The 14,943-nt window shown below is 45.1% G+C and overlaps 2 protein-coding genes across 4 annotated transcripts; one reads left to right on the top strand and one right to left on the bottom strand.

Moving 5' to 3' along the window:
- Window positions 1-392: 392 nt before the first annotated feature.
- Window positions 393-5,300, top strand: CFAP276 (cilia and flagella associated protein 276). Of its 2 annotated transcripts, XM_082614361.1 has the most exons (6): window positions 411-522; window positions 702-749; window positions 3,535-3,651; window positions 4,184-4,299; window positions 4,633-4,760; window positions 5,178-5,300. In XM_082614361.1, the coding sequence occupies exons 1-6, from the start codon at window positions 442-444 to the stop codon at window positions 5,246-5,248; spliced, it is 561 nt and encodes a 186-aa protein (XP_082470487.1). In that variant the 5' UTR covers window positions 411-441; the 3' UTR covers window positions 5,249-5,300. The 2 variants fall into 2 exon arrangements, with proteins under 2 accessions (XP_082470488.1, XP_082470487.1); XM_082614362.1 differs by lacking the exon at window positions 702-749 and having other exon boundaries at window positions 393-522.
- A 3,444-nt stretch (window positions 5,301-8,744) lies between these two features.
- On the bottom strand, window positions 8,745-14,058 carry TMEM167B (transmembrane protein 167B). Of its 2 annotated transcripts, XM_082612790.1 has the most exons (4): window positions 13,872-14,058; window positions 12,223-12,367; window positions 11,811-11,942; window positions 8,745-11,254 (listed from the first exon to the last, which is right to left on the bottom strand). In XM_082612790.1, exons 2-4 carry the CDS (start codon window positions 12,296-12,298, stop codon window positions 11,172-11,174), a joined length of 291 nt encoding a protein of 96 aa, XP_082468916.1. In that variant the 5' UTR covers window positions 12,299-12,367; window positions 13,872-14,058; the 3' UTR covers window positions 8,745-11,171. The 2 variants fall into 2 exon arrangements, with proteins under 2 accessions (XP_082468916.1, XP_082468917.1); XM_082612791.1 differs by lacking the exon at window positions 12,223-12,367 and having other exon boundaries at window positions 13,872-14,034.
- Between the last annotated feature and the right edge of the window lie 885 nt (window positions 14,059-14,943).

Raw genomic sequence — 14,943 nt, 5'->3', positions numbered from 1 at the left:
CGACACCTGGGCTCTTCTGTCTCTTGACATTCCCATTCTCTCATCGCTTTGAGAAATCCCTTGGTTAGATGCCAGGAGGAAGGACATTTCTGGCCCACCTTTTAGGAATTCTTTCTTTAACTGTAGTCTTTTGCAGAAGACCTGTTCGGCGTTTTTCACCGAAGTCTCACCGAGTGCAAATCCAGGGCTCCCCGGTACACTCAGCGGCGCTTTCCCTCTGCGTTCCCAGGAGCTTCTTCCCGAGGGGCCTCCCGCGTTGGACCGCCAGGTGGCGCCCTTCTCGGAGGGAATTCGCCTCAGTCATAGACGGCGGGGTAGTTGCCTAGCAACTGAAATTGGGCGTGCCAAACAATTGGGAGCCCGGCTCCACCGCGTGCAAGGTTGTGTGCGGCTGCGCGGGCCTCTCATCACTCTTAAGAGTGTCTCGCTCGGCATTTTACCATGCCTCTCACCCGAGACCCTTTCCAGAATCCTACGTTGGATAACGATGATTCCTACTTTGGAAAACTGCGGGCTTCCGAGGTACTGAGGTTTCTTGCACAGATTCCCAGTAGGGTCGACCGCACTCTTCTTTCTGTCGGCGCGACAGGAAGAGATGGTAACTTAAAGGTCTCTGGTGAGGACACTGAGTCAGGTACCGGAGAAGTCTGTTTTCTGCCTTCCTCCATGTCCCCATATCCAGGTCTGCCAACATTTCACAGGTGCTTTTGAGCAGAGGCAAGTGGAGTTCTAGTCCAGAGGAACAAGAGGTACTCAGAGCCCTAAGCAATGATTGCTATAATGGGGCTTACCCAGGCCCAGGTTCCACTTTTCTCGTAGAAGTATTTGAGATGTTTGAAGTGGTGAAAAATAAGGTGAACTAAATGGTCATTGTGGCTTAATAACAAAATCAAAGCACTCCCTTTTGTTTATTCAACATTTATTATTTACTGTATGCTGGGCACTCTGCTAAAAACTGAGGATGTATAGACACATTAGCTCCTGTTCTCAGGGAAATCTAGTATAAAAGCCAGACTGACAACAGCAAAAGTGCTTGCACAACAGCACGTGTGTTGTGACAGTTATATGTGGTGTGTCATGGGACACAGGAGCTTAAAGGAAAGCCTCCCAGAGCAGGTGAGTTTTGACATCCAAATATGAGTCAGCTGGACCAGGGGAGGGAGGAGGTGGAATGTAAGTTAGGAGGAAGGAAACAGGAACCAGACATCCAAAGCAAAGGGAGCAGCAGGTGCACATACATGGAGAGGAGGATGAGGGTGGCCTCTTTGGGACCAAAGAGTCCAAAGTGGCTGAAGCGTTGGTGTGAAATGGAGGAGTGGAGAGGGTGGAAGCTGGAGAGGTGACCCTCCTGGGCTGGGTGTGTGTTTACAGAATGCTAGTGAGCTAGGTTTTCATCCTGGGGAATCATCTCAGGACTGTAAGCACTGGAGTGGCATACTAGATGGGTGTTGTAGAAAGCACAAGTGGCAGTGGATTGGACAGGATGTTAGTGCGACAAGAGGGATCAGCTACAAGGCTGGTGCAGCGATCTCCAGGAGGAGTAATGGATGTAGAGCAGTGATGCAGGGGATGGCGGTAAGATGCAAAGGGCAGGACTGATGGGACTTTGTGGCTGACTGGATATGGGCTCAAGAGAGTGGATGAGCCAGGGAGAGCTCCCAGGTTTCTGAGGGCTTACTTGATACCAGTTACTGAATGAGACATCCAGGGAAAGCAGGTTTGGGGAGAAAGATTTTGAGATCAGTCATGTAGCTGTTGTTTTCGTGGTGCCTGTGGGACATTTCCATAGAGATGAAGAGTAGGCAACCTGGTTGAGAGCTGTGGGTTGAAGATGTCTGGAAGCCACAGTATTCATCTGGTGGTTGAAGCTATAGGAGAGAATGAGCTCATCCAGTGAATGTGAGAGTCAGAAAGGCAGAGACAAACCCCCTGGAGAATACCACTAAGGGACAGAGAGAGAAAGCAGAGCTGAGAAGGAAGCTAAGAAGTAATAGCCAGAGGCAGGAGGAGAACCAGGAGGATCTGGACCCACATACGATGGAGAGAACATTTCGTGGAATCAGAGTCATGGTGCAGAAACCGCAGAGGTCAGTAAGGTCAGGACTGGAAAGGATCCACCTGACCTAGCCACAAAGGTCGGTGGTCACCAGCAAGAGTAATTTCAGTGGGTGCTTGAGGCAGAGGCCAGACTGCAGTGGGCAGAAGAGGGAATGGGAACGGGGAGGAAGTGGAGGTGGCAAGTGTTGACTCTTTAAGAAGGCTGGCTCGGTAGGGAAGGTCATGCAGTGCTAGCTAGACAGTGACAAAGGAATGAGGAGAAGCTGGGTACAGGGGATGGCAGGATAGCACAGGGCCCTAAAGCACTAGGAAGGGCTGGGTTCAGGGAAGGGTGATTCTTGAATAAAAGGGACTTCCCTTTCTCTGAGATGGAAGGAAAATGCATGTGAAGATGGCACTCACGCTTGACAGACTTGACTTTCTCAGTGAAAGACCGTCTCAGCCTTCTGCTTATAGAGATGAGGCTTATTCAGCCTTCGAGGAATGGGAAGAGAGCTGCCTGTGCTTGCATCATATGTATTTGTAGTTTTCCCATTTCCTTTTTCATCTTTCTTTGTGACAGTATAGTGCCTGGTTCACACCATTCAATTAATGCCTAACTGAGCTGAGTCACACAGCACTGTTATATACAGGGGAGGAGGAGAGTTCCTACATCGGATAGGTTGAATGAGATTTCTACTAGGTTGTAGTTGTACTCACTGGAATTCAGTCATTGATTCAATCAATATTTCATTTTAGAACACCATGTGTTAGGTCGCTGTGCTAGGCACTGGGGATACGGTGGTGAACAGTATGGCATTTTACATGTAATGAAGAAATCAGCTGTGTGCTTTTCATATGCGTACTTGTGGGGTTTTAATTAGAGGACTGAACATCCAATGAACTTTTTGACATTCCTGCAGACACAATGACCCTTCCCTGCTTACTGAAATTTTCTCACCTGCCTAGACATTGCTCTCTCCTGATTCTCTTGTCTCAGACTGCTCCCACTGCCACCCCCATTATAATATTGTGCAGTCCTCATGAACCGCCTCTTCCTTGTTGGTCAGACGCCTTTTTGCAGGCTTCAACCACCACTTCAGGGGGATGACCCCCAGATCTCTACTACTTGTTCTGAGCTCTCCTCCAACAACTGCACACTTCCAATTTCCTACCTGTTAATTGCATTAGGATATCTTCTCTCTTCTTCAAGCTCAGGACTTCTAAACCTGAGCTCATCTTGCCTCTCTGCTCCCCACCCTTCACCTCCTGTCCCACTTCACCCCTTTCCCTGTATTCCTGGCCCATTTCTGTCAGTTCTGAGATTGAAAACTTAGGAGGATCAGAAGCCTGGGAGTCTTGCCCCATTTCGTTCTTCTCTTTTAGATGTCTGCGATTCAATTAAAATGGGATGGGATAAGGGGATGGATGTCACTGAAGTTATCACATCAGCAAGGCCTCCGGTAACCAGGGGTGGGTGTGGTTTCTCTTTTGCAGAAACTGCCATATAAGAACCCAACTCACCTTGCTCAGAAACAGGAACCCTGGTGTCGACTCAGCTCAACTCCCACAATCACGTCCATGAGGCAGGATGTTTATTTTTTTGATCCTGAGGTACCTAGCATTGAAATGCTATTTCTCCTTATATCCACTTAGGACTAATTAATATCCTATTTTGAAAGGTTGTCTGTCCCTGACTACCTTAGCATCTTTATCTTGTCCCCAATCCAAGATCCTACCAAATCTAAAACCAAATACCAACTTATCAACTTCCTCTGGGAAGTCAGAAGGCTTGGGTTTTGCTGCAGTTGATTATCTGGAGCAAATCATCCTCTCACCAGACTTCTCATTATAACCATGAATGAGGTAAGGCCCATTAAGCTCAAGTCAAGGACAATATAGTGGTTCTCATGTCTCCAGGAGAGCTCCCCACTCCTTAGACCTAACCATGAGACAATTCTATTATGGACAAGGGTTAAGAAGTCATCATGTATAGTAATTTGGTATGTAGGGAGTTGGTGGATCGCAGGCCCAAAAGGGGTTCACTCTGCTCTGGGGGAAGAGTAGAGTCCAACAGAACCCGACTAGAGCAGGTGCAAATGTGGCAAGTTAACCCTGGGGGTGGCGGGGTTGGCTTCCTCCGTAGATACCGAAGGATGATCTGGATTTCCGATTAGCAGCCTTGTACAACCACCACACAGGGACGTTCAAGAGCAAAAGTGAGACACTGATACAGCAGGAGACCATTCAGGATGCCCATGGGTAAGTTGTGGAGGCGGAGCCTCTCCCTAAGGACAATGCCAATCAAGTAAGGTAAAGTGTCACCTGGGAAATAACAATCAATAGGTTCTTGTTTCTATAGATTTCTGTATTTTTTACTTCTGTAATACAAGTTCTGTTTTTTTATTTTCTAAAATAAACAGAGATCTTCCAAGATTGTGCCCATCTGTAGCACAAAATCTTTGGTTAATTCCAGAGGGTAAAAAGGGCCTTCGGCTGCTTTATTTTTAAGGTTGCATGCAACTCTTTCCCTCCTTACCTTTCTTCTCCTGATTGATTTCACTCTCCCATGTTCTTCCCCACATCGTCTTCTAGAATCAAGATCCAATTCCCTGGAGAATTTTTATCCCCTCCCCAGCCACCCGCCATCACTTCCCGAGCTAACATCAGACACTGGATCAACCCTAAGAAGGAGTCTATTCACAGCATCCAGGGATCCATAGGTAAGGGTCAGAAGACCGAGGGGTGGGAGGCAGATGGGTGGTGCAAGAGTTTTTCTAAATGGTCACGGGAATCAGGGAGTTGAGGTGATTGGCTATTAGGGAACATCAGGGATAACTGAGAGTCTGGCACATATCAGACTAAAACCAGGGGACATGCTGACTGTAGAGCTAGGAAATGAATTCAGTTTTTCAGAGCCACTACCTCAGCCTTACGTCTAGGGGACAAAAATTTTCAGCAAAGGGCAGAAACCGGGGAGCGAAAGACCTATAGCTACCTCCCATCAGTCCTCTATATGCCAGTTTCCTCAGCTGTTAGAACCTTCTCCATTGTCCCCATAAATGTATGGGCGACAAGTTCCCGGAAAAGGCAAAGGATCTGAAATTCACAGCCCACTCCCTCTTCTCTTTTCTCCACAGTGTCTCCTCACACTGCAGCCAGCAATGGAGGGTATTCCCGAAAGAATGATGGTGGCTTCTTCTCCACCTAAGTGTTGACAAGCCCCTGGACTACTTAATCATAGTGGAACATCCTGCTGCCCACCTCCATTAAACAGATTTGTGTAAGATGAAGCCTGGAGTTATCTGTTACCCATGGACTACCAGTTGCCACATGACTACTCTTAAAATATGGAAGTTTCTCAGCTTCTAGAAACTAGTCCTGTTCAGCATATTTGCAACTCGGAAAGTCATCTTGCTGAAAAGATACGGATTTAGGACAGACCAGCACTGTTTTTGGCAGGAGACAGGTATTCAAGTTTTGTGAACTGGAGTCATTCCAACCACACCCATTCAACATTTCTTGCCAACTTTTATGTGTCAAGTACTGAGCTAAGTGTTGGGAAAGCAAGAATGGACATAGTCCATTCTCTTGAGCTTACAAACACTAATTTTAGTAGCTCTTTGTGGCATTAACACTTATGCTGAGGTCACGCTTAGATTTCAGACCTTCTGGATTTAGTCATCTGCTGAGCTCTACTTTTCCATGAGGGCTCCATCTCCCTGGCTCCTTGCCATTGTTCATTCTCTTAACTCTGTTACTGTCTCCTTGCCTGGGAGTCAATTCTCTTTTTTCTTTGCCTTGATTTGTGCTGTGATATATAGCCCCCTATTCTTGGAAACAGCTTTCAACAATCTGATCCTAGGGTCTGAAGGTACCTAAAAACTGATACAGTAATGTGGTTTCTAAAATTACAAGCCACTCACAGGATCCTGCTGTTAAAATGAGCAAGAAATGGCAGACCTTTTAGAATATTGTACACTAAGTTCCCATTTCTAAGATTGGACAGCATATGCATTGTTGAATCAATCAGATATGAAAGGGCTTCTTCCTGGTACTCAGGTGCAGGGTCAATACCACCAAACTATTACAGCCCCTCTTCCACCGAGATACTCCAAACTGTTCATAGTGTTTGCGGCCAAGTGGCAATATTTTCAGTTCTCTTTATTTAGAATAGCTGAAAGTGGCAGAGGGGTTGACTCTCTGAGATAATCACCTCATGTGGGTTGATACTGAACATCAAAAAATGTATCACTGTGATCCATGCATGGAGGCTTTAAATAACAGAGATTCCTAGACCCCCCCCCCCCCTGCTAATCCTAATTCAGTAAATCCGGTGCGGGTCCCTGGAATCTGAATTCTTATAAGGTCTCCAAGTAATCTTACGGATATATACACGTATACAGAAATGCATATATACATATATCCCTTCGCGGCAGGCGCTGTATAGTGCCTTTAGACCGGGGGCACCAGTGTTGGTACCATACAAAAGAGTCATCATGATAAGTCGTGTCTAAAGAAAAAAAGGGAGGCGGCTACAAAAGAAAACTGCAGCGGGGAACAAGGCCTCCATATCCTTTCAGCTCCCACTCCCGCGGGCGGGGCGACGGCTCATTCAACCTCCGTCCGCCAGCGCCCGGGGCCCGCAGCCGACCGTTGACACGTTAGTCTCAACGCCACGGGCAGCCGTGCCCTGGGCCCGGGCTCAGATCAGAATCGCCTCGATAATCAGTGGCCCAGGACAAGCCCAGCCTCGTCTATCTGATCAATTCATCACTTCTGAGCGCCGGGCCTCGTAGGACCAGCTCCGGGACCTCCGGGACCTCCGGGACCGCGGCGTTGCCACCGCCCAAGGGGCCTCGCTGCACAGCGCCCCGAAGAAGGGGCTTCGCAGGAGGAGAGCTTTTCATTTCGGGTTGGTCCGGCGGGGCTGGAGTCACAACCCGATCAAATAAGATCAAGGTGTAGGCCGGGGGAGGGGCACGGGGGCAGGCGCATGCACTCGCCTTGCACGCACTACGCGCGCACTCACACATTCGCGCGTCCACTCACACAGTCGCGCGTCCACTCACACACTCAGCCCGCAGGCGTCTTCCACACACCTCGCTACAGTTCTGACCAACCTCACCCCACGCCGCTCTCCCTCCGGTGAAAGGGCGGAAGTGCGCAAGCTTCTTTAAAGCCCTCCGCCCCGGAGGGTTCTGGGAGGAACAACCAAGCACAGGCCCTCACCGAGTGCGCACTTTCCCGCCCCCACGTGGCTCGGAGGGGAACCAAGGGCCCAGGTAAAGGCGGGACAAATTCCCACAATACTGAATCGTGATTGTCTTTGGATCTCTGTGCAGCTACACATTTATATCCATATCTGTAGTTTTTCTTTTGATCCAAGTTCTGGATATAAGATGATTCAATCTCAGGAGACCTCTAGGTGAATGACTTCTTTCCCAGGGAGAAGGCAAATTCTGGTCATTACCAACATCAGCTTCCCTAGGAGCTCCTTCTCCCATGGGAGAAGGCAAACATCATTTTACCAAAGGGCAAGGTGAGAATAGATTACTTAAGTCCAAGGACTAGGTAGTTAGAATATAGTAACTATATATACTACTAATATACTACCTAATATACACTAGGTAGTAGTATAATAAGGTAGGAAGACATATCCCTGTCCCCACAGAGCCCTCTTGCTACCCAGAACTTGCTGTGGCAGTCATATTGCTGAATCTTCATTTACTTTCATATCCGCTAAAATAAACCTTTCAAGAATGAGTGTAAGAAAAAAAAAAGGAATAATTATGTAAGTTAGAATTAGCTCCTTTCACATCACAAAGCACAATTTGAATGTCTCAGTTCCTTCCTTCTCCTTTTTCAAGAAATACATATGTGAGGGGGGAAGACAAATCAGAATTTTGTTAAGTTATCATTTGTACTTGTGCCAGTCCCACCATGTACTTGGAATAAACAAATTGGGGGAAACTGTCCATTGTATGCACCAGAAGCCCAAGGATTTTCTAGGTATGTGGCTAGGTAACCTGATAACCTCATTTCACTGAAGAAGTTTATGGCTTGTAATGGCAGTTGATACTTTTATTTTTTTATCTTTTTAAATTTTATTTATTTATTTATGGCTGTGTTGGGTCTTCATTTCTGTGCGAGGGCTTTCTCTAGTTGCGGCAAGTGGGGGCCACTCCTCATTGCGGTACGCGGGCCTCTCACTATCAAATCCTCTCTTGTTGCGGAGCACAGGCTCCAGACGCGCAGGCTCAGTAATTGTGGCTCACGGGGCCAGCTGCTCCGCGGCATGTGGGATCTTCCCAGACCAGGGCTCGAACCCGTGTCCCCTGCATTGGCAGGCAGATTCTCAACCACTGCGCCACCAGGGAAGCCCGATACTTTTATTTTAATAGCAGTAGTAGGTAAAATGTATTGGAGAATGTTATCTACATTAATACACCTCAAAATGTATTTATATATATTATATATATATATGTATATATATATATATATATATATATTAGTTCCCTCAAAGGAGAAAGCTATACCCTCATAGATTCTGAACTATATCATACATATATCATACATTCAGTGACCATCACAAGGGGTTAACAGGATTGATGATATTCACTAATATAAACTAAAAAGGTATTCCAGGGGAATATTGAACAAAGTTCAATAATTCAGCATGCATGTGACAAAATGGACAAAAACAGTAGGGAAAGAAACTTTATTTTCAAGGATTTGTGCAGACAATGGTGAATAAAAAGTCTGATTTCAACTATAAAAAGCTGACTTCATTCCACCCTGGCATACAGGGTTTATGGTGACGCCAGTTTGAATCTGAGGCAATACTGCTGTCCCCCTTCTTCCACCCCTAAGACTCCCTTAGAGCAACAACTTCCTACAATTTTCAGTCAAAAATATATGACACATCAACCAAAGTAATGAATTAAACAAGTTTCTGCTTATCTAAAGTCAAGAAATGAAATAAGCTGTATTTGTTTCTTGCTGTAAATTACCTTCACTCTGTGTACTTTTTGGTACATTCTGGTACGAAAACATCTCAAAATATAACAGTTCAAGAGCTTAGGTCAAGATGACCCACCCAGGAGGCTGTAAAAATTGATCTGAACTGTGAAATGGGACTAGTTTAAAATATGAAGAAGCTCTAAACACCAAGCTTAGAGATATTAGCCCTATTAGGAAACAAAAGTCATTAAAGCTACAAAATAACAAGTGCAAAACATGCTGAACCTGTATTTCCAGAGAGTGACATTCCCGTTGGCCAACAGGTTCCAAACTCACACCCACAAGGTTTAACTCTTCTTTCTGTTCCACTAGCTTTCCTTTCTCTTGTGTGAAAGATCCTCAGAAATGACAATGAAAAATATATGAATCATTGAAATTTACCCTGTGGACCAATTCCTGAAGAGATAACAGCCATAACTCTGAGATGATTAGACATGTAGTGTTTACGTGATGACTTTCTATACTTCTAGGATCCATCAAAGCACTAAACTGAATGTTTCAGAACCTAAACTTCCTAGCAGCTTTTGTTCTTTTGGAATAAGACAAAAGACAATTTACTGCCACACTGGGGTCAACCACAGCCAACTTGTCCAAAGTCAAGTTTTACTTTAGCGAACAATTCCAATGGTAGACCTATGTCTCTGCTTGCTCTTTACAATATTTTAATTTTAGACCAACTCTTTTTTTTTTAATAGAGAAGTTCTAGGCTTCATAAATGCAACAGTTGATCCTTTTGCAGATAAAAGGGGGAGGGAATGGAGAAGTCTTCCCTTCAAATATAGAGTCATCTAAAATGATTTGCTCACGAGTTCCTATATTCCATGGAAAAGCCCATCAATCTCAATTGCAAACCTCTGCTTTCCTTTACTTTAGAAAACACTCTCATTTTATTCATGGATTCTATGAACTGTCCAAACATGCCTATGAATGCCATCAACTTCTCTCATTCAAATTTCCCATGTTCTTATAATTTCCAAGAGACAGCTAAAGAATACTACAATATGAAGAAAATTAAAAGTGGGCCAAGAAACACAAGTAATCGACTGAAAATTGCCATAATAACCCAGATTTAAACAAAGAATAAGTTTGTATGTTGGTTAACATGACAGAACTTCCATCTAACATCACAATAAATTCTAGATGACTTTACTAGTATATGAATTAATATACTAGATTTATTTATTTCTTCTACCCCAACTGCAAATTATTTCTTAAGTAGTTTCTCTTTCCCCTAGTGGTGGCATTTAAAACTGAGTAACAGTATTTAGTACTCAGCAATTTAGAAAATATTTAAAAAGCTTTAGGAAAATAGCAAAAGTTTCAATATACCATTTGAGGGGTGAAGTTTCCTTTTGGGAATACTGGTGAATAGAACATTGTTTCTTGTCTAAGTTACTCCTTTCTGATCTCATCACAGACAATTTCCAAGTCTTATGTAGGCCCAGATTCTCTTGGCAAAACTCTCTGGCTACCAGCACACGGCACAGCTATTTCGTCTGTTCTCTTTTTGCAATGAGGATCATGCCTCTCTCTTATGTTCCCAGATGGGTATATGAAAAATAAATTTCCAAAGCCAAAAAATTCCTTGGCATTGTTTAACTCCTATTTCCCACCCAGGCTCCCCACCCCAGCCTCCCAGCCCCCTGCAATTTGCCAAATCCAAATCAAACACTAAAAAAAAAAAGTCAAGTCTTGAAAATTATCTCTCCTTCCAAGAAGTTTGAATACAGTTTATATCCTCCCCTAATGAGCCTCAGTGTGAAAAGTTCCTGATGAGGGGCTGAAGAACAAAATTGGTGACAGATTTTTAAGCAGGACGTATGTAATCGTATCACTGAGGGGTGGAATTTATCTGGACGTTATATGCTCTCTGCTGAGGACTGATTTACACACAGGTCAAAGGAAGCTGGCTTTCTGTAGTCCCCTGAAGCATAAATAATGTTTGTAACCACAAGGAGTTTTCCCCACATAAGGTAGGAGCAGATGCTGTGGTGTCATCCTGGGGACTTTGATGATTTTAGCTGAACTCTCCTATGCTGGGCCCAGGCTCCTGACAGGTTCTTCACCTTCGTCCCCTTGGTTGGCAGTTGATGAAATGGATGCTTTGGAATTCATTTTATAAACAGGACGTAGAAGGCCATTACAATGCAGGCGATTGCTACAGCAGCATGCAGCCTAGTTCCAATCACAGCAGCTAGCAGGAAAAAATAAAACGAGAAAAGAAATCAAATCCTGCCCTTCATATAAGTCCTCACTTTCAAGATTTGAAATCTCTAGTCACAGATGAAGAGACCTATCAAGGGTCTCAAGAACCCACCCAGGAATGTATTTAAATACTATCCTTAAGCCCTAGGTTCTAGATGAATATACTGTTAGTTTATATTTTGCCTTATTTTGAAAAAAGATCTAGGTAAATAGGATTCCAGATGAAGATGCCCAAAATAAAAAGTAAAAAAGCATCTGAGTTAATAACATCAATACTTAAAAGAGACTCCAATATATTCTTTCCAGAAATTCAGAAAAAAACTTTTCACTGGGAAAATATTCCTTCCAACAAATCTAGTCCCGTCTAAAATTGTTTAATTTATATAGTTTTACTCCATGGAGAATACAAAAGTTACCTTGGAGCTAAAATAAACAATTATGTAAAAGTTGAACCACATACAATTCCAGCCTATCCCACCCCCACCTTGCAGCACCTCACTGTCCAGAGATGGCAATCTCCTCTCCCTGAACAGATATGATCTTACCTTTGTAAAACACACCCCAAACTCCCTTCTTCTCTGAGAGCAGCCAGCTTTTGAGACGAGGTACTTTCTTGAAGTAGGCACAGGTGCAAACAAAGAGCAAACCAAACACCAGAATTCCATCCAAGGAGTACACTGTTACAGAAAGAGAAGAAAACCTTTGGTGCTAATCCAGCTTGGGACAGGTGATCTCCCTGCAGAACAGAGTGTGATAAAATATCAAGATGATAACCTCAACTGCAGTGCCAGCCCTGACAAGAGGAAGCCAAGGTCCTGGGACTAACAAGGTTAACTTTCTGTTCCCCAAATCACTTGTAGACAACCCCCTTACAAAGATTTCACTGCCCCCTTCCCTCTCCTTTCAAGAAGTATAAATTCTGAGAAGAGTGAATCACTTTATGTGGAATCAGCCTACCAGGAATGGCCAGTGCTGGCAATAGGTTGAGAGAGGCATAAGAATCCTTCGAGCCTGAGCTGAGAGAATGAAACATGTTCTTCCTATAAATCACTCATGTGATAAAGGAGAGGTAGATATTTGGCCAAGTCTCTCAGATCTGCATCTGTTGGTGAAGAATATGTTAAGGCAAAAGTAAAGCTTAATGGAAATTCCAAGAGTTAGAATCCATATGACTACAATTTTCCTATGCTTATCTTACACTTCACGCATGATACTCTACTTACAAACCAAATTTCTGCCTGAGTTAACAGATTCTTGAAAACAAACAAGCAAAAAAAGATCTGAGGCTTCGACAAGGTGGAACAATTGTGGGGAAAAAAGCTTTGAACAATTAGTTCTATTTCTTACATTTGTAAACCAAGCTATGTCTTGTAAGTGCAAAGAATCACCTAAGTGGAAAAAAAAAATCAGACCACAAAAGCGGAAAGGGTGACTAAAACTTATTTATTAATTACTATGTGTCCAACTGCTCTCTTATTTCTCAGTTCAGTTTATTTCTTCCTCTGGGTGATGTCCCTTCTTGTACTGTGCCTACTAACCTCAGACCTCTGACTGCCCAGGAAGCTCCAAAAGGATATTTTACACAACTGGCATCGGCCAGTTCTGGGCCACTCCATCTCCCTCTCTCCCTCCAGTAAAACTATCTCACAACTAGATGTCACACAGGAAAGGGTCCAGTAAATTAATACATACACCAAGTTTTATGATGAACAATACGTGCTAGCTAGTCTTTTCTCCCGTAAGTTTTTGCAAAGCCAAAAGTCACAAGGAGATGAAATTTGAAACTTTAGTACCAGGCTTATAGAGAAGGTACTTTTGAGAAATGCTGTCCTATGCCCTTCAAATCATACTGCCTAAGAGGTCTTGTCATCTTTTTTCCTGTAAGATCGACTGTAAAGACCACAAAGTCATCGTTTCCTGCCCTTCCCTGGAATTCAGAAATCATGTCTATAAAGTGTTTGAAGAGATCTGGAAAATTAGGATAAACAGGGTGGCAACTGCCACATCATCTTTAGAAGAGGCAGTGTCTAAATCCAACCCCTGCAACACTAGCCACGGTCTCCAGATGGGATCGCCCAGGCAAGACTTTAGAATCAAATACGAGAAAGCTTCCCGACATTTTAACAAAACAAGGAGAACATTTTTTTTAGGATCTACATTCACCTCCGCCCCCCCCCAGAAGTATGGGGTTTTAAATCCTGTGTGATTTATCGGTCATCCCAACGAGCCTACTATCCAAAAGTTTGAGAACACAGAGGGCTGTGAGGAGGATCCTCTTTTTCCTGGTGCTAAAGCAATAGTTCAACCAGGACTGGCCTCGCGAAGTGGCTTGTAAGGGTCAGAACGAACTTCTAGGAAGGGAGAAGGGCACAGTGTGGGAACCAAGAACGACGGGTGTGGGCACAAGAGGCACTGGGGGTTCTAGATGGGCACGGAACGGGGGAACCCCCGGAGGGGTATAGGGGACAGGAGTTGGGGCACCGAGAGGCCAAAGGGGGACTGGGCTGGGAGGGGGCGGGGAGAACGGCCACGTCAGTCCCGGCTCCGCCCGCCAGGTTTCCACTCGTACTGCACTCCCATCCTCGGCTCTGGGCATTAGTTCTCACCGTTCGTCATGACGGCTGGGCCCGGGCCTGGAGTTGGGGTCCGGGGGTCAGCGGTGATAACGGCGAAGGCGGGGGAACCCAGCTCCCGCTTGACACTTCCCGATCCGGGCCGCGGCGACGGGCAGGCGCCGTAGTACGCAGGTGCAAGGGCAGAGAGGCGAGCGCAGAACGCAATCAGGCGTGGCTAGCAGATTGCCGAGCTAGGGACCTGCGTGGGTGGAGCTCGCGTGAGTAGGTGTGTGTAAGAAGAAAGCTAAGAGAGCTATCCGGGAGGCTTCCTACGTGGCCATGGTAACCAATCTCTTCTGGTGCCCCTGCAGAGTTAGTGTTGGGGTGTAACCTGACCTGCTGGAGTTGTGTTTGAAAAGGTAAAGGCTTGCAGTTTTTTTTTTTTTAAATAAATTTATTTTATTTATTTATGGCTGGTTGGGTCTTCGTTGCTGTGCACGGGCTTTCTCTAGTTGTGGTGAATGGGGGCTACTCTTCGCTGCAGTGCGTGGGCTTCTCATTGCGGTGGCTTCTCTTGCTTTGGAGCACAGGTTCTAGGCACACGGGCTTCAGTAGTTGTGGCACACAGGCTCAGTAGTTGTGGAGCACGGGCTTAGTTGCTCCGCGGCATGTGGGATCTTCCCGGACCAGGGCTCGAACCCATGTCTTCTGCATTGGCAGGCGGATTCTTAACCACTGCTCCACCAGGGAAGTCCAAGGCTTGCAGATTTGCACTTTGTTTTCCGCTATGGCGGCTGCTCTGTTTGTGTGTGTGCATTTGGTGTGTCTGTAAGGAGCAGCCCACCTGCAACAGAGGCCTCCGTCTCAAGCTTCTACGTAAGAGAACCCGGACAATAGGGGTCTAGAGGCCGTCCCTGCGGCCTCCGGAATTGCAGCGGATCTTTCTTACTCCTTATGGAAATCTGGATAGTGAGGCTGTGTCTGCACTTTCAAATGAAATTAGGAACATTGTAACAAAAACAAGTCGCGAATTTCATATGCTAAAGCTACACGTTGTCGGGAAACGCTTAGGTAATTGCCTATTTGTATGAATTTTTCTTTAAACTATCAGGATAGTCTCGAT

Source organism: Mesoplodon mirus, assembly GCF_964341445.2.
Source record: "Mesoplodon mirus genome assembly, chromosome: 3".
In the NCBI taxonomy this organism is placed as follows: domain Eukaryota; kingdom Metazoa; phylum Chordata; class Mammalia; order Artiodactyla; family Ziphiidae; genus Mesoplodon; species Mesoplodon mirus.
Note: the sequence above shows the minus strand (reverse complement) of the source record. Positions and strands in the feature narration are given on the sequence as shown.

Bases quoted from the DNA above. Each gene is read 5' to 3' on its own strand.
- TMEM167B (XM_082612790.1), bottom strand. From the start codon at position 12,298: ATGTTTCATTCTCTCAGCTCAGGCTCGAAGGATTCTTATGCCTCTCTC. The intron at 11,943-12,222 runs GTAGGCTGATTC...TTTCTGTAACAG, and splicing joins GCCAGCACTGGCCATTCCTG to TGTACTCCTTGGATGGAATT. The intron at 11,255-11,810 runs GTAAGATCATAT...TTTTCCTGCTAG, and splicing joins TTGGGGTGTGTTTTACAAAG to CTGCTGTGATTGGAACTAGG.
- CFAP276 (XM_082614361.1), top strand. From the start codon at position 442: ATGCCTCTCACCCGAGACCCTTTCCAGAATCCTACGTTGGATAACGAT. The intron at 4,300-4,632 runs GTAAGTTGTGGA...ATCGTCTTCTAG, and splicing joins ACCATTCAGGATGCCCATGG to AATCAAGATCCAATTCCCTG. The intron at 4,761-5,177 runs GTAAGGGTCAGA...TTTTCTCCACAG, and splicing joins CAGCATCCAGGGATCCATAG to TGTCTCCTCACACTGCAGCC.